The sequence below is a fragment of the Chenopodium album genome, chromosome 26, assembly GCF_948465745.1.
Source record: "Chenopodium album chromosome 26, dcCheAlbu1.1, whole genome shotgun sequence".
In the NCBI taxonomy this organism is placed as follows: Eukaryota; Viridiplantae; Streptophyta; class Magnoliopsida; order Caryophyllales; family Amaranthaceae; genus Chenopodium; species Chenopodium album.
The window spans coordinates 33557597-33575326 of NC_137859.1; the positions used below are offsets into that span (position 1 = coordinate 33557597).

At 38.7% G+C, this 17730-nt stretch overlaps 2 protein-coding genes and 1 pseudogene across 4 annotated transcripts; 2 read left to right on the top strand and 1 right to left on the bottom strand.

Annotated features, from left to right (window-relative positions):
• On the top strand, positions 1–2512 carry LOC145617657 (protein ABSCISIC ACID-INSENSITIVE 5-like). 2 transcript variants are annotated; one of them, XM_081672382.1, is made up of 4 exons: positions 1–1392; positions 1596–1667; positions 1785–1814; positions 2265–2512. In XM_081672382.1, exons 1-4 carry the CDS (start codon positions 241–243, stop codon positions 2361–2363), a joined length of 1353 nt encoding a protein of 450 aa, XP_081528508.1. In that variant the 5' UTR covers positions 1–240; the 3' UTR covers positions 2364–2512. The 2 variants fall into 2 exon arrangements, with proteins under 2 accessions (XP_081528508.1, XP_081528507.1); XM_081672381.1 differs by having other exon boundaries at positions 1596–1814.
• Positions 2513–3033: 521 nt separating this feature from the next.
• LOC145618128 (F-box/LRR-repeat protein At1g67190 pseudogene) lies at positions 3034–5169 on the bottom strand (annotated as a pseudogene). Its single transcript, XR_014107854.1, has 2 exons — positions 5103–5169; positions 3034–4777 (listed from the first exon to the last, which is right to left on the bottom strand). The product of XR_014107854.1 is annotated as an F-box/LRR-repeat protein At1g67190 pseudogene (transcript).
• A 6816-nt stretch (positions 5170–11985) lies between these two features.
• Positions 11986–15000, top strand: LOC145618163 (large ribosomal subunit protein uL6m-like). The gene is made up of 2 exons (XM_081672954.1): positions 11986–12142; positions 14437–15000. Exon 2 carries the CDS (start codon positions 14437–14439, stop codon positions 14749–14751), a length of 315 nt encoding a protein of 104 aa, XP_081529080.1. The 5' UTR covers positions 11986–12142; the 3' UTR covers positions 14752–15000.
• Positions 15001–17730: the final 2730 nt, after the last annotated feature.

Below are 17730 nucleotides of genomic sequence, written 5' to 3' on the forward strand. Positions count from 1 at the left end.
CAAAAAAGGGAAGAATTTATTTCTTGGTGTCTCCTTTATTTCTTCCACTTTCTTTCTCTATGATCTACCTCTAGTGTGACGGTTATGCTAACACTATTCTGCTTTGCTCTACTGCAGCTTCATACTCATACTCCAAAAACACTGCTTCCTACAACAGATTTTAATCGAAGAGTTTAATCGGAGGTCCGATAGCTTATCGGATAGTCGGAGGAACGAATAACGGTGGTGGTGAATTTACAAATGGTGGCAGCTGAATTGGAAATAATGGCACAAGCAGAGGTTAATTCACCGGCAATGACAGCAACCATAGATCCTCATCACAACCCGAAAAACAGTCACACAGACCATAATCATAACCATGGCAACGGCGGGACCAACAATAATAACAACAATAATTACGCGTTCCCAGTCTTGGGGCGCCAGTCTTCAATCTACTCTCTTACCTTGGATGAGTTTCAGCATACTCTTAGTGATAACGGAAAGAATTTTGGGTCGATGAATATGGACGAGTTCCTAAACAGTATTTGGACTGCTGAGGAGAATCAAGCTCATCATGGCCACCATCATGAGCATCCTAATAATGTTCAGCTGCCTTCTGTTAGTGTTGCAGCTTCTTCGAGTAGTAGGGGGGCTATAGCTAAGCAGCCGAGCTTGCCGAGGCAAGGCTCCCTCACCCTCCCAGCACCACTGTGCAGGAAGACAGTTGATGAGGTTTGGACTGAGATTCAGAGGATCCAACAGCCTGAGGGTGATGAACAACAGCAAAATAATCAGCAGCAACAACAGGTGGTAAATTCCAATGATCCTCAGCGCCAAGCTACGTTTGGAGAGATGACTCTAGAGGACTTCCTGATTAAAGCAGGTGTTGTTCGTGAACAATGTGGGGCCACCGTGCCAACACCATTGGCAGTAGCACCCGCTCCACCTCCAGCTCAGCACCCGCCTCACCAACAATTTGGCTTTAGTGCTCCCCAGATGGGTCCTACCTTTGTCACAAGGCCCATGATGGGCATGGCCCCAGGAGGGGCCTACCAGCCTATGCCGCCAAGTGCAGGAGAGAGTTCCGGGTACACAGGGAATGGAAAGAGGAATAATGGGTATCCAGCTCCAGTAGTGGGGCCCTCAGTGGCCTGTTATGGAGGTCGTATGACTAATGGAGGGGGCCCTGGTGGAGCTTTCGCACCTGGTGCACCAGTTAGCCCGGTTTCGCCAGAGGGTATGTGCGGACCAGGACAGGTAGACAATCCTGGTGGCCAATATGGGATGGACATGGCTGCGTTGCGAGGGAGGAAGAGGATAATCGATGGCCCAGTGGAGAAGGTGGTGGAGAGGAGGCAGAGGAGGATGATCAAGAATAGAGAGTCTGCTGCCAGGTCTAGAGCCAGGAAACAGGTATCCTTTTTTAATTTTTTTGAGTAAATAACTTTGTCCATATAGTTATGCGTATGCTAGAAAATAGTATAAACTCTTAATAATTAAAGTGAGTAAAATATGATGCAAAAGAAGAACAATTCTAGAATGCAGAGACTTGTTTTCAATCGATTGGTTTTGTCTTGCACTAGTTCCTACAACTTACTGAATTGCATTCTCTGCAGGCGTATACCGTAGAGTTGGAAGCAGAATTAAATCAGTTAAGGGAAGAGAATGCACAATTAAAGCAGACCCTGGTAATAATAATATTGTTATCTGTTGAATTCAATGTGTTTTTCTCTTCAAGTGCACATTATTACAAACAAAAAATTCCCAACTATAATTTGTCTTACAATTGTTGCTTATCATTACAGGATGAAATTGAGAGAGAAAGAAAACAGCAGGTAATCCTTTTCGCTTTGCCTTTAAGAAAAGTTTTTGACGGCTTCATGAGCTATGATTGTTAAAACTTGAATGCCCACAGAAAGTAATGATTTATTAAATGAGAATCAACTTTAGTAAGCCATAGTTAGAGCCATATAGGTGGCAAGCTTGTCTGTTCCAGTGTAGGCACTGTGTTCTGGGGCATATTTTGGTGATCTACACACCTGGTTCCATTTTGGCCTAGGTCAAATTCGGTTTTCATTAAGTAGCTTATTATGATTGGTCATCAATGATAGACCTACTAATTTTCAGCTCGGGTTGGGTCAATTTTGTTCAAGCCATGAAATTTTGGATATTGTTTGAGATTGGTTAAAATTATAATTCAGATCATGCAAGGTCATTGTTCAGACTATAAAAAATTGATCTTTTGACAACAATTTCATTGTGTTTTATTTGCTTATGGTTTGCAGTATCATGAGGAGCAGAATTTACAGGCAGTACTGAGCAGGGCACAGAGAGCTCAAGATAAGCTGAGAACAATGAGGAGGAGTCGGAGCTGCACCCTTTAGATTAGATTCAAAGAGGAAACAGAGTCCGGATACAGTATTTAGTAGTAATTATGTAATCTGATCTTCAGAGATCAATAATGTAGTGTTAGTTGTTCTTTTAGGTTATATTATACACAAAGCAAAACAGCCAACCTTTCTCTTCTGTTATCTTTAAAATGCTGTAAATATTTTCTGCTTTTTAGCAACTAGTTGCAGAATTTGTAAATGGATTTCATCTCTCCTCCTCAATGTATCGTAAACTTAACAGGAGAATCTGACAGATAGAAATTCAAGTCAAATTTTGAAACCAGTAGCTAGTTCTCATTATGTATTCCAAATAGAGGTTTATGTTTATCAGTCTAGTTCAATTTTGGTTGACGCCAAATGCAAGTGATTATTTTGCGGCACTAGGACCATTGTAGCTAATGTTAGCTCTGTTAGCACTTAACAAGTAAGCAGGAAAAAAAACACGATTTTGAAGAGCTTAGGCAATTGAGATGCAACCGCAGACGTAACCTCAAATTCTCCTAACCAAGAGCATTGCCTTCCATTGTGTAAACTTAAAGTATCAATACACATGCTTGACAAGTTAAGGACATATGCATGTACTTGCTTCGATTCTTTGTGAGCATATTTAAAGAAGATCTGGTTAAGATGAAGTACATAAATCTTCTAATTACGGTACAAAACACACATCTGGTCCCTGTCTTTGCATCACTAATCATAAACCATGATTGTTTTCTAGGACTGCTAATATTTATATCAGAACAGACCATTGCAGCTACTTCTTTCTCATGAAGAACAATATTAAAGGTAGCTTGTAATTTGTACTCTTGTACATGATTTTACAAGACCAAAAAAAAAAAAAAAAATCACATCTTGGTCCATGATTTCATACTCAACCACAGTGTATGGGAAAATGTGTAATCTTTTCATAAAAACATAACTGTTCCTAATATTACTTATGAACAAATAAGGTTACAACAACTTCTACCTCTAGGAAGCCTTAATCCTGAGAGGATTGGCGGAAAGAGAGAGGCATATGTCCCTGACCAAGCCACACTTCTCAATAACTTGACCCAAAATTACAAAGGGATAATTGTCATTCAAATTCAAAAAATACCTCTACTTGTGAATGAATCCTCATAAGTCGAACAATGGATGAGGTGAAGTGAGCAAGAGCATTGCACTCGTCATGTGTTTTGGCCCCTGACACAGCCCCATAGATAATCAACTTCTTGAGGTTAGGGCATCTTTCTAGAAGTCCAGACAACCATTCAATGAAGAGATCATTGATTACCGTCCACCCCAATTCCAACACAGCTACATTCTCCAAACAAGATGATCCTGGCAAACCATAGTGAAGCACGGAGTCTCTTTCATAGCTTAGGGCGAGATGCTTCAGTTGAGGAAAGCAAACAGAAACAGCCTCCAAATCCACAACTTCATCTTCGTCATCAAATACTCCACCCCAGAGTCTAAGATATCTCAATCTCGGTGACTTTGAGATTATATGATAAAACTTTGGCCACATAATTGTGAAGTTGCTTGCATCAACAACTTCGAGATTTTCAGTATTCTCACCAATATCAAAATGCAAAACACTAACATCATCAATCCTAAGAATCCTCAACCCACCTTTCCCAACAAGCATAAACATTTCAAGGGTACAATCCTTCAAATGCAGTTTCTCAATATGATCACCCTCTAATATAACCTTGTCCATGCTTATAGCGTCCATATAGACATCTTTCAACGAACTACTACAGAGCTCCAACGTAGTATGATTATCAGATATGGCAATATCCGGATTAATAAGCTTTAACACCTCAAGCTTAGGACAAATATTGAGGAGCAAACTCAAGTCCAGCGCTGAGATGCTAACACTAGTCAATAACAACGACCTCAATTGAGGAAACCTCTGATAACTAGGCTCGACACCAATGATAGAGTTATGAGCTAATGCCAAAACCTCTAGCTTATGCCGTCCACACTTTTCTAAAATGTTCATACTTGGAATTGTCCTCACATTATAGTATAGCTCGCGCAAAGAGGCTCGTGTATACAACAACCAAGCAACAACAGGCGCAGCTGAGAACTCGTCAACATCATCCATAAGGATCGAAAGACGTTGAAGTCCTCTTGTTTGGAAGATAGTTTGAGTGATCAAAATTTCTAATCTATAATTTGGGAAATCATGGTAAGAAGGCCAATCACTCGAGTCGAACAAGAGAGAATGAAGGTGATTCCTCCAAGCCTCACGCCATTTTCGGCATGAAGTAGATGCAATCACCACATCTCTAGCAGCCCCAAGTTGGGACAATATGTTACCAATAACTTCAACAGGGAGATTATCCATACACACACACACACACACAAACAATCCAAAAGTCCCACCACAATACAATCTGCTTCCGTATCCGTCTCCGTGCAACCTAGATTAAAACCCGAAAAAACCCAACAACTTTAAAATCTAGTGTAGGATTTGTGAGAATCAGGGTTTCAGATTTGCCCCATTAAAAAGCAAAAAAAAAAAAAAAAAAAAATTGAAAATTTATGATACCCAGAAACAAAATTAGATAAAATCACTTAAAGGGTGTAACTAAAAGACGAAATTAAAGCGAATTATGGTACAATTAAGCAATTTCAGAAGCAATTGAATCAAATTGTTCCCCAACTGAAGCATAATAAAGTATTAAAAATTCAAAATTACGTAGTATAAAAGGAAACTTTTGAGATGAAATTTGAAAGAGAACTTACCGTTAGATGTAGATGTCAAACCAGTGAAATATAGTCTACATCAATTCAACTATTCAGTAGTTTGTGCTGCGACTGCAATATGGAGCATTGGCGTGCTCTTGCTGATTTTCAACCTTTCGGGTAAGAATAGCAAGTTTAGCATTTGACGGTGGTCACCAAAAGTAAAATACTCCCTCTGTCCCTAAATTACGTTCCTATTTCTATTAAGATATATTAGTTGTTAATATATCTTTGACTTTGTATATATTAGTTTCCTAGTTTGTAGCTGTGAATATTTTGATGTATATCACTTAGCATAATTAGTGGCTTGATTAGAGCATGTAATTTGTATATATTCATAGTCAATGGAATGCAATTCTCACGGAAAAGATTTCTTTCATGGTATCAGTTGCTTAGGGTTATTCCGCTGCACCCTAACTGAATTTTCCGCCCTCTTCTTCCTTCTTCTCATCTCATCTCTTCTCTGTTTCTCTATCTATGGGGGATTCAAAGACCTCGTATCACCCCGCTCTCACGGTGAATAACATCAAGACATCCATTCCGGTGGTTCTTACTCTTGATAACTCACAATACTCTACTTGGGCGGAACTCTTTAAAATTCACGCTCGTTCTCACCGGGTTCTACACCATATTATCCCTCCCCTGACCAATGACAAGGCGAAGGAAACTCCTCCTCTTACTGCCGAAGAAAAGGAGTGGTGGTCTACATTAGATGCTGCCGTAATCTCGTGGATTTACTCCACTATTTCTGGTGATCTCTTGGAGACAATTATGGAACCCGATGCTACGGCAATGGAGGCTTGGAATCGGTTGCGTGATATATTCCAAGACAATCAAAACTCTCGTGCCGAAACTCTTGAACAAGAATTTTCCTCTACCAAAATGGAGGACTTTCCAAACGCATCGGCCTACTGTCAAAGACTCAAGGGTCTCTCCGATCAGTTGCGCAATGTTGGAGCTCCGATGGACAATAAAAGACTTGTTCTACAGTTGGTTTCGGGTCTCACCGAACCGTATAATGGTGTTGCTACCCTTATCCGTCAAAGCTCTCCCCTACCTCAATTTTACCAAGCCCGATCCATGCTTACCTTGGAGGAGGCGGGCTTGGCAAAACGGGCAGCAATGGCTTCGGGTTCTACTTCTGCTTTGGTGGCGTCCTCTCGTGATGGTGATTCGGGTTCGGATAGCTCGGGTAATACTCGCTGAAAGGGCAAAAAACATAAGAAAAATTCTGGGAAAAAGGGGCAGAACAGTGGTGGCCGTGGTCCAGCCGCCGGAGGTGGTCAGAATTCCGGCGCCGGGGGTGGTAATCGTGGCGGCAGTCAGCAGCAGCAGCAGTGGGGCGTGGCTCCGTTTTGGCAGCAGCAAGCTTACCCACCTTGGGGTTGGCCGTGGGCTGCTCCCCATTGCCCATTTCCAACCCAAGGTTGGGCTAGGCCTCAAGGCCCAACAAGGCAGCAGCAAAGTGTTCTTGGTCCACGACCTCAACAACAAGCATATGCGGCCTCTCAATCTCCTTCTTATGTTCCAACTGATTTGGAGTCAGCTTTCCACACCATGTCTCTACAGCAGCCCGATCCTTCGTGGTACATGGACACCGGTGCTACTTCTCATATGACATCCACCAACGGTAATCTCTCGTCTTATTTTAATTTGAGCAATCATTATAATAGTATTGTTGTTGGTAGTGGTCATACTATTCCAATTCGTGGTTGTGGAAATACTACTTTGTCATCCCCTAATCCTCCATTGTCTCTCTCTAATGTCCTACATGCCCCAAAACTCATTAAAAATCTATTCTCTGTTCGTAGATTTACCACTGATAATTGTGTGTCTGTTGAGTTTGACCCTTATGGTTTTTCTGTGAAGGACTATTGGACGGGGATGCCCATAATGAGATGTGATAGCCAAGGGGACCTTTATCCACTCACTACTACTTTCTCACGCTCTTCTCCATCAACCTTTACGGCCTTAGCCTCTTCTTTTTGGCATGATAGATTGGGACATCCGGGAGCTTCTATTTTAAAGACTCTTAGTAATAATAAAAGCATTGAATGTACTCACTCCTCTAGTTCTAGTGTTTGTCATTCATGTGTACTTGGAAAACATATTAAATTGCCATTTGTTTCTTCTATTTCTACTACTACTATGCCTTTTGATATTGTTCATAGTGATCTTTGGTCATCACCTGTTTTGAGTTCATCAGGTCACCGTTATTATATGCTTATTTTGGATGATTTTTCGAAATTTTTGTGGACATTTCCTTTAGCTAAGAAATCGGATGTTTTTGATAAAGTCTTAGCATTTCAAGCATTAATACGAACCCAATTTGACCGACCTATTAAAACATTTCAATGTGATAATGGGAGGGAATATGATAACGGACCTTTTTGGGCTATGTGTGAGTCTAATGGGATGTCATTTCGTCTTTCATGTCCACATACCTCGTCTCAAAATGGGAAAGCCGAGAGAAAAATAAGGTCATTGAACAATATTATTCGCACACTTCTTGCACATGCCTCTTTACCTCCATCTTTTTGGCATCATGCGTTACAAATGGCTACTTATCTTCATAATATAATTCCAAGTAAGTTACTCGAGTCTAAGTCTCCTCTAGAGGTTCTATATCAAAGAAAGCCGTCTTATTCTCATTTACGTGTTTTTGGTTGCTTGTGTTACCCCCTTTTCCCGTCCACTACGATTAATAAACTTCAACCTCGTTCTACACCTTGTGTTTTCTTGGGGTTTCCGTCTAATCATAGGGGTTACAAGTGTTATGATTTATCTTCTCGTAGGATTTTCATAAGCCGCCATGTTGTGTTTGATGAATCGATTTTTCCATTTTCTAAGTTGCATACACCCTCTTCTCACACATATGATTTTTTGGATGACGGACTTCATCCTTCTATCATTCACCAAATGCAGCTTCCTTCTCCACCGTTTGGGCAGCCCACTACTGAAGCCCAAACATCTCCTGGGCCAGCTACACCTACGAGCCCACCTCACCATCTCCCTCCTCTTTCTTTTTCTGGGCCGCGTGCTCCTTCCCCCCCTACGAGCCCACACCGCAGCCCACCTCTCTCTCCCATTTCTCCTCCTTCCTTGGGCGCTGATGTTGGGCAGAATAGGCCACTGGTGGATCGTGGGCCTGTTCAATCAGCCACGGCCCACTCGCGGCCTACCCACTCAGCAAACCCAATTTCTCCCCCTAGCCCACATGTTCATAATCCAACTCCTTCTATTCCTTCTTCTATTACCACGAGAAGCAAAAATGGGATTTTTAAACCAAATTTGAAGTATAAAAATTTCAACACTATGGTTTCTAATGTTACGAAATCCCCTCTCCCTCGTAACCCCATTTCTGCTCTTCGTGAACCGAATTGGAAAATGGCAATGGATGATGAATTTAATGCTCTTATTAAAAATAAGACGTGGGAGTTAGTGTCCCGTCCGCCTGATGTTAATGTTATTCGTTCTATGTGGATTTTTACTCATAAGGTGAAATCTGACGGTTCTTTTGAGAGGCATAAAGCCCGTCTTGTAGGTGATGGCAAAACACAACAGGTTGGCATTGATTGTGGGGAGACTTTTAGTCCGGTGGTGAAATCGGCTACTATCCGTACTGTTCTTAGCTTTGCTTTATCTAAAGCTTGGTCAATCCATCAGCTTGATGTTAAGAACGCATTTCTGCATGGTAAGCTTGAAGAAACAGTCTATATGCATCAACCCCTTGGGTACCGTGATAAAACTCACCCTGATTATGTGTGTTTATTACGGGGATCAATATATGGTCTTAAGCAGGCACCCCGGGCGTGGTATAAGAGGTTTGCAGATTATGTTGCTTCTATTGGTTTCACTAATAGTAAGAGTGACAATTCCCTATTTATTTATCGTCAGGGGAACAATGTGGCTTATCTACTTTTATATGTTGATGACATTATTCTTACTGCTTCTTCTGATTCTCTGCAACGTTCTATTATGTCCCTTCTTAGCTCGAAATTTACTATGAAGGATTTGGGTCAGCTTAATTATTTTCTTGGCATAGCAGTGACAAAACATATGGGTGGATTATTTTTGTCGCAACGCAAATATGCGGAGGAAATTATTGACCGAGCAGGGATGGCTTCGTGCAAACCTTCGGCTACACCCGTTGAGGTCACACCGAAGGATAGTTCTACAGGTTCTCCTTGTACCGATCCTACATTGTATCGTAGTCTTGCAGAAGCCTTGCAGTATCTTACCTTTACTAGACCAGATATATCATATGCGGTCCAACAGGTTTGCTTACATATGCATGATCCGAAAGAGAGCCATATGGCGGCTCTCAAACGTGTCATTCGGCATGTTCAGGGCACTATTGACCATGGTTTGCATCTGTATCCGTCCTCTATTTCATCTCTTGTGTCATATACAGATGCTGATTGGGCCGGGTGTCCGGATACTAGACGCTCCACATTCGGATATTGTGTGTATTTGGGTGATAATTTGATTTCTTGGTCCTCGAAACGGCAACCGACTCTATCTAAGTCTAGTGCCGAGGCAGAGTACAGGGGCGTTGCTAATGTGGTTTCTAAGTCATGTTGGCTTCAAAACTTACTTTTGGAGTTACATTGTCCGATTAAAAAGGCAACATTGGTGTATTGTGACAATGTGAGTGCTATTTATCTTTCTGGCAATCCGGTGCATCATCAACGAACAAAGCATATAGAGATGGACATTTTGTTTGTTCGGGAAAAGGTAGCACGTGGTGAGGTGCGTGTTCTTCATGTTCCTTCTAGGCACCAAGTTGCAGATATTTTTACAAAGGGGCTCCCTCGTGTACTTTTTGAAGATTTCAAGGATAGTCTAAGTGTTCGCCCTCCTCCCGCTTAGACTATGGCGGTGTGTTAAGATATATTAGTTGTTAATATATCTTTGACTTTGTATATATTAGTTTCCTAGTTTGTAGCTGTGAATATTTTGATGTATATCACTTAGCATAATTAGTGGCTTGATTAGAGCATGTAATTTGTATATATTCATAGTCAATGGAATGCAATTCTCACGGAAAAGATTTCTTTCAATTTCCAGTATTTATTCCTCACATTATAGAGGAGAGTAGGAATGTAATTTAGGAACGGAGGGAGTACTTACAACTTTACAAGGAAAATTTTGTAACTTGTCAATAACAATCGTTAAAAGTACTCATTTTTTCGGGTTTCATATGGGTTACAAATTACAAAAATTAAATTTTATTTTTACAAATTACAACCAAAAAGTCACCAAATACTTTAAACCACAAATCAATATCTAGATTCTGGACTAATTGATGGTGCAGTGGTGATTGGGACTGCACTTGTTAAGGAGGACTCGTGTTCAATTCCCGCAAAAACAATTGAGAGGGGATAGGGCGAATCGGGAAGAATACCAAAAAAAAAATCAATATCTGAATTTTGGCTCACAACAATGCAAGTGAGTGAAGGCTTCTACGACTCATTCTCCCGCAATAGATTCTACGACTCAATCCGAAAAACGCTCTGTAAAGGCGAATGAGACTAAGGTAAAAGGAAAGAATAAGGTAGGATTTGAAGAGCTTGTGTATGAATGATGATTATGATTTGGTGGCCTCCATTCATGATATTTCCAACAATTTTGGGAAGACATTTGAAGATATCAATGTTAATCTCAAAACTATAGAGAAGTAGAAATTTGTCCTAACTTATTGGAGTTAATATTTCAATAGAAGAAGTAGTAGTAAGGGTAATTGTTAGTTTGTTACCTTAGGTTTTATAAAGGTAACAAATACGTAGTAGGTGAAAATCATTACCCTCGCATAATGGTAATTATTACCCAAACAGTCTAATCTAACACTTGGGGCCTGTTCACATTTACTGAACTGAGCTGAACTGAACTAAACTGAACTGATTGGAGCTGAACAGAACTGAACTGAACTGATTGGAACTGAACTGAACTGAATTGAGCTGAAATGAATATTTTATGTGAGAGGGAAATTAAGAGCTGAACTGAACTGATTGGAGCTGAACTGAACTGAACTGAACTGAAATTAAGTAAATATGAACATACCCTTGATAGGGCCTTATTCTTTTTACCTTAAAAAAATATTATTAAGTAAAAATAATTTCAATTCAGTAAAAATAAATTCAATTTAATAAAATTAATTTCAGTTCAGTAAAAATAAGTTCAGTTCAGTAAAATTCAGTTTTCTTAAAGAAGAATTATAATAGAAAATCTATAAAAATAATTTCAGTTCAGTAAAATTAATAGTAAAATTAATTTAAGTTCAATAAAAATAATTTAAGTTCAGCAAAATAATTTCATTTCAGTAAAAATAATTTCAGTTCATCAAAATTAAGGTGAAGAGAACGGGGCTTAACAATAATGATTTAATTAAATCGGATTTAACCCTAAGGGGTCATTTGGTTCGCACGGGGTAATCAGAGTGGAATGAACAAAGGGAAAGACAAGAAATGGAATGAAAATCCCCTAATTTTGCTGTGTTTTTTCAGGGAAGGAGAGATCGGGGCAGACGCGGCGAGGGGAGGGGCAGGTGCGGCGAGCGGCGAGCGGCGCCGAGGGGAGGAGGGGTGCGGCTAAGGGTGGGGGACTCGCGGTGGTACGATTGCTGGGTTTTACGGTGGTTTGCGTGGGTAGTGGTATGGTGGTGTTGGGGGGCTAGGGAATGGAATGGAAATACCTAGGGGGTGGGAATGGACTTAGAAGGATCTGGGGGAATATAGGGGGTAAAGGAAATGGGGAAAAACGACTAACAAACAACAATAAAGGGAATCAAAATGGTTAATTTCCTTTCCCTTCGATGAATACCGTATTCTTTCTTTCCCCTTAATTTGTTTTCAATCCGTTACCTTTACTAATTTGATACCCAATGCCCCAGTGTCATTAATCTTCCTCCTACGTTTTCATATATCTCCTTTGGAGCTTCACTTTACCGCACCTTCTCTCTTTCTCCTCCATTGAAGCACATACTCTTCTCCATTGAAGCCGCTTCTGAGCTATCCCCACTCCTCGAAGCGACTTCTGAGGTAAAATTAATAATTTCTTTTTTATATAATTGAATATCAATTTCACAATCTAGGGTTTATCGTTAAATTCAGTAAAGTCAATTTAGGGTTCTTCTAAGGTAGATTATTGAAGTTTTGATTATAATTACTGAACTTGTGTATGATTATAACAATGGATTTTGTTGCTAGAATCTTGCTATCTGCAATGTACGCTGATATTCTTAAGCGTGAAGAATTTAATGTGATTTTTGAAGCTTATAATTTGATAATTATGTCAAATTTAGTTGCTAATGTGTTGCAAGCTGTTGTTTATAATCTGTATTGTAGGCCAGAACTATGATAATGGACCTTTTCTCTCTGAGCCGGGGCAGGGACGGGCTTGTGTAAATGTCATTGTTAATTGTGATGCATTTCTTAGCAGGAATTTGGAGATTTGATAGATTTGTTTATGGAGAGCTACTAGTTTTAGAATACGATTCTTTGAATTATGTTACTTGTTTGTCCGAAATTGATAGTCTCTCTTCACTACTCCAATTAAGTGGGATTATGTTTGGGAATCTTACTAAAAATCTAATTCAAAGCCAGGGTGTGACGATTTGTTTGGAAATCGCAATATAATGTATGAGTAGTATACATTATTATTCCTAGCTGGACCTCCAACCCTCCATTTGTTGCTGATTATTTGATGCCAGGTAGATCAGCTAAGAACCTCCACAATGATTATTTTGAAATCTATTTGCCATGTTTGTATGAAATGTCCACTTCGGTGAGTTCAAAATTAAGTTTGGTGACGGTTTCATATTTTCCATTTGACGATGCTGTTTGGAAAGATTTGATTGATTAGGGTTGTGGTGTTGGTTGTACATATCAGAATGTAATTGATCCAATTTAAATGGTAGTGTTAGTTGGAAAATATGGCTTCATTAGTAACTTATAGAGTACATTGTTGGCTTAGGAGAAGAATATTATCCGCTCAATGCCTTGACTATACAATGTATTACATTACTAGACTTCTTTCTTGAAAAGATGAAAACTTAATTCTGATGATAAGTTGTTTGATATAATCTGACCCAGAGGGTGTTTGTTCTAAAGTGGTTGTGGGATATTATTTTTCAGCCACAAAGTCCAAAGGTGGTGGAAAAGGTCAGAAGGGTCATATGACTCATATCTATTGATCTCTAGACAAAATCTATGCCCTAGATTCCCTCTTGTATAGTTTGAAAGCTTTGATCTTTTTAGAGGATGGAAAAAATATTCTAGCAACCTGGTTGTTGGGAGTATGAACTTCTGTCCAGCTAACTGGATATATCTGAGAATAGTGGTGAGTGTGTTGAAAAGGATATACTTAGTGTATATAATGGTATATATGTGGGGCTTAATTGTTAGTAGAATCATTTGTAGCTATAATGGTTATGTATAGTAGCCCCCTTTTGTTTTTATATTGTGTGTGGGTTTGTGAGAGACGGGGATGGGGGAGGTTTGTAGCAATGACCATCTGATTGGGCAATGGGCATACATTTTGTAGAACTTGTCATGATAAAAGAGAAACCATAAGATCATATGGAGTACTAAAAGTGCAATATTTTGTAGCAATGACCTTCTGATTGGGCAATGGGCATACATTTTGTTGAATTTGCCATGATGAAAGAGAAACTGTAAGATTATATGAAGTACAGAAGTGCAATTGTGATCATAAGTAGTTGGATGGATGGTATGCTCGGCATAGACAAGTCAAAATGTAGGTTGGGCATGCCAAGTTCAGGTTAGGCGAGGGGGTCTCCCAGGTCCCAAACCTGTGCCCAGGTTTGCCACTGAAATAAAGAGTGGTAAAATTGTAAAATCTATATGTTACCTCTTTCGTGATTTGTTACCTTCTGCTTTCTAATCTTTAAAAAAGTGTATCTGTACCGAGTGTTCTAGTTTGATGTTCTTCCTCCGATAAACGAATTCTTGTTGAAGATAATGCCTGGTATTGTTGTTTTTCTAATTTCATATTTAGGTTTTCAAATATGTGAAAGAAACGAAAGTTTAATTAAAAGTGAAAAATTAGTAAACTTTGCTCTAATTTTTGGGTAAATAGAAAAGGTTTGTGTTTAGTTTGGGTCAGCTACAGTGCAGAAAAATTCATAATCTTATTTTTTTTTTGCTGGAGGAGAGAGAGAGGGAGGAGGAGGGGGGGGGGGGGGGAGGGGGGGTAATCTGATTATCTGACCCATACCTGTGTTCGGCCAATATGCACTGTTTGTGTTTGTTCAGTTTTTGGTGGAGGAGCTCTGTTTTACCTCTAATTTATATATAAATCCTGAATTCATCAGATGGAAGCTAAGTATTTCCGAATTCTGAGGCTATTAGGAACTGGTTACAAAGCCCGAGCTGAAGCAGAAGGTCGCTTGTTGTGCCTTAAACTGGGTTATAGTCATGAAGTTGAGTTGCCAGTTCCACCCACTGTTCGTGTCTTCTGCTTTAAACCTGACATAATTTGTTGTGCTGGTATTGATAAGGCAAGAACGCATCAGTTTGCTGCTGCTGTTCGTAGTGTCAAACCCCCTGACTCATACAAAGAAAAAGGTATGCGTTACAAGGATGAAGTCATAAAGTTGAAGCCTGGAAAGAAGGATAGATTGAAGTAAAGAGGTTTGATTTTTGTACTAGCAGTGGCAGAATGTGTATCTGCTCATTGCTAAGTTTTAAAGTTTGTAGTTCGAATTTGTATTCTGTTAAGAGTATAGAACTGTTTATGATTTACAAGCAATTTTCAGGATAGCAAATTGTTTATGTCGAATCTCCGTGAGTCGTGAGATGGACTTGGATAATGTCCATTGAATTTCATGTTGCATTTTTACAGCTGATATAAAAAATCCTGTACAAGATAAGAGCCATACTAAGATGTTGCTAGGGACTTGCTCATAGGTCCCGCTCTATGTTTTGCAGATATTAAATTTAGGGGTTGTTCGGTTGGGATTAATCATCAAAGGGAATGGGAATGAACTGCCCTCATTCCCTTTGTTGTTGTTTGTTAAAACATTTTTCCCATTCCCTTTAGGTCATTACCCTCTTCATTACCCCAAATCCCTCTAAGTTCATTCCCCACAACCCCCCACCCCCCCCCCCCCCCTTCCCCCCTAAGACTTTTCCATTCCCATTCCCTAGCCACTACCACATCACCACCTTCATACCTACACACACCACCGAGAAACCCAACCACCGCACTACCCATGCTTCACCGCCTTTCCGACGACCCTTGCCGCGTCTCTTACAACCCTCGCTGCCTCTCCTTCTCCCCGTAAAACTCTCTTCTCCTCACGCAAAAACATCCCTAGCCCCTACAAATCCCTCCATATCCCCGCAAAACCATCGTCGGACCCTCCCCTTAAGGATTGCACGGCGGTTTTGCGGGGATAGGGAGGGATTTCTAGGGGCTAGGGATGGTTCTAGGGTTTTTCAGGGTTGATTTTCGGGGAAGAGAGAGCTGTGCGGGGCCGGCGAAGGTGCGGCTGGTGGTTTTGTGGACGGATGGTGGCTAGAAAAGGTGGAAAGTGAATGAATTAGGTGGTTGTGTGGTGGTGGGTTGATGGGATTGTTTCCCATTGTTTTTAAAACAAACAACATAGAAAATATTGGGTATTTTCATTCCATTCTCTTTGTTCGTTTCATTCCGTTTACCCCGCGTGAACCAAACGGCCCCTAATTATATTGGACAAATCAATACCGGATCTGATGTAGATCAGATACTCGAGCTTTTATAGTTTTATTGGATAGATTTACATGACGAATGTACAGTAATTGTGCATTGTGGTTACTATCCACATGAGAAGCAGTAATCACCTAAGTTATTCGATGTAATTTGTAATTGAACAAATAAGCTGAAGTTTTCTTGCAGTAATTTCAATTTATGAAGAACAGATTGATATTATGGTTGAACTGAGAATTTGAGAAATAATTCTTAAAGTAATTCTTTGGATATGGATTACAGTCACTACACAATAATACAACATGTCAACATGAGTGGGTGAATTATCTAATCCGTATGTTATTGTTATTATATTTTCCAATGTAAAATAAGGACAATGTAAATTATGTAATGCCCATTTGGTCATGTTATTGTTATTAACATGATTTTACTTATTTTAAGTAACTTTGTTCTTTATAAAAATGATTTTACTTAGTTATGAACATAATCAATTTTTTTAATTGAAGAGAACATGACTTTGAAATTCAAACATAACTAAAGAGCATTTGATACATGATACGGAGTAGTAATAATATTTAAATTAGTCAATAACTAAATTGAGAGTAAATCTCACTCGTCAAAAATGACAATAATAAGTGTCTCTAAGAACTTTTACACCGTTGGTATATTGATTGTACCGATATGAGATCTAATCATACCAATAAACACTTATTATTGTCATGGGTGATGAGAGTAATTATTGGTATGGACTTCCTTTAACTAAATTTGCTCATCAAAACCTATTTTTTTTAGAATCAATTTTTTTTTTTAGATTCACATTTGATTTTGCTGATGTAGACGTGGCCAAACAAAGCAACAAAAGGCTTTTGAAATTGTAATTGTGCATATGTTATATGAAGTATATTGTTATGCAAATAGTTATAGTTCCTCTATAAATATAAAATAATATATATATATTAAAACTCAATGATAAGGAATGTAATCTTGCCACGCATCGTCAATCTCGTCACGTGTCACCATGTTACCTATCATTACTAATCATATATCAATGTTATTTTACAAAAATTTATAATTTATTAACATTAATATTTGAACCCATAACCTCATATTCATTAAAATTAAACTTTAACTAACCAACTCTCTAATGACATCTTATGATGATAAACTAGTGTGTGTCTTGGGGGATGCCCCGGATTGCTAGTTTGTATTTCTTTAATTTGATAATTATGTTCAAGTGTTATATAACTAGTGTGTGATTTGGGCGTTGTCTCGGATGTTATGGTTTTTTTTTTACTACATATGTATTTATTTTCTAATCTTGTGAAAAATAAATAAATTTAATAACCTCAAAGGAATATATAATGTTAAATATGTGAAATTTAAAACACTAATAAAAGTTGGTTGAGATGGTAAGTGTGTAACATTTATTTGTTTGAGGTTGAGGGTTCGAATCTGGATAAAACCAAATTAATTATGACATGTTGTCATATACGTTGAAGAGTGCCACGTGGCACCGTTCCTTTAAAAGGAACACCTTTTAATATATTGTATAGATAGATTGTATTAAAAAGTGTTATTCATATTCATATATTCTAAAATTTTAATTGTGAACTTATATGGGTATATTTAACAACAATATGATTGCATAATTAATTTCATTTCTTTCAGTTACTCAACCATAATTTTTATAGTTTATAGTTAATTAAAATATATAACCCAAAATGCAAAGCAATTTTAAGGTTTTTTTTTTCTTTTTTCTTTTTTTCTTTTTAACCACAAAATATGTTTACTCGAAGGAATTTATTATGATAACTGAATAATAAAATAAAAATCCCTTTAGCAAATTAAACAAAGTGATATAATATAACATTTAGGTTGCTGCATATTAAATAATGAATTTTGATGTTCAATTATATTT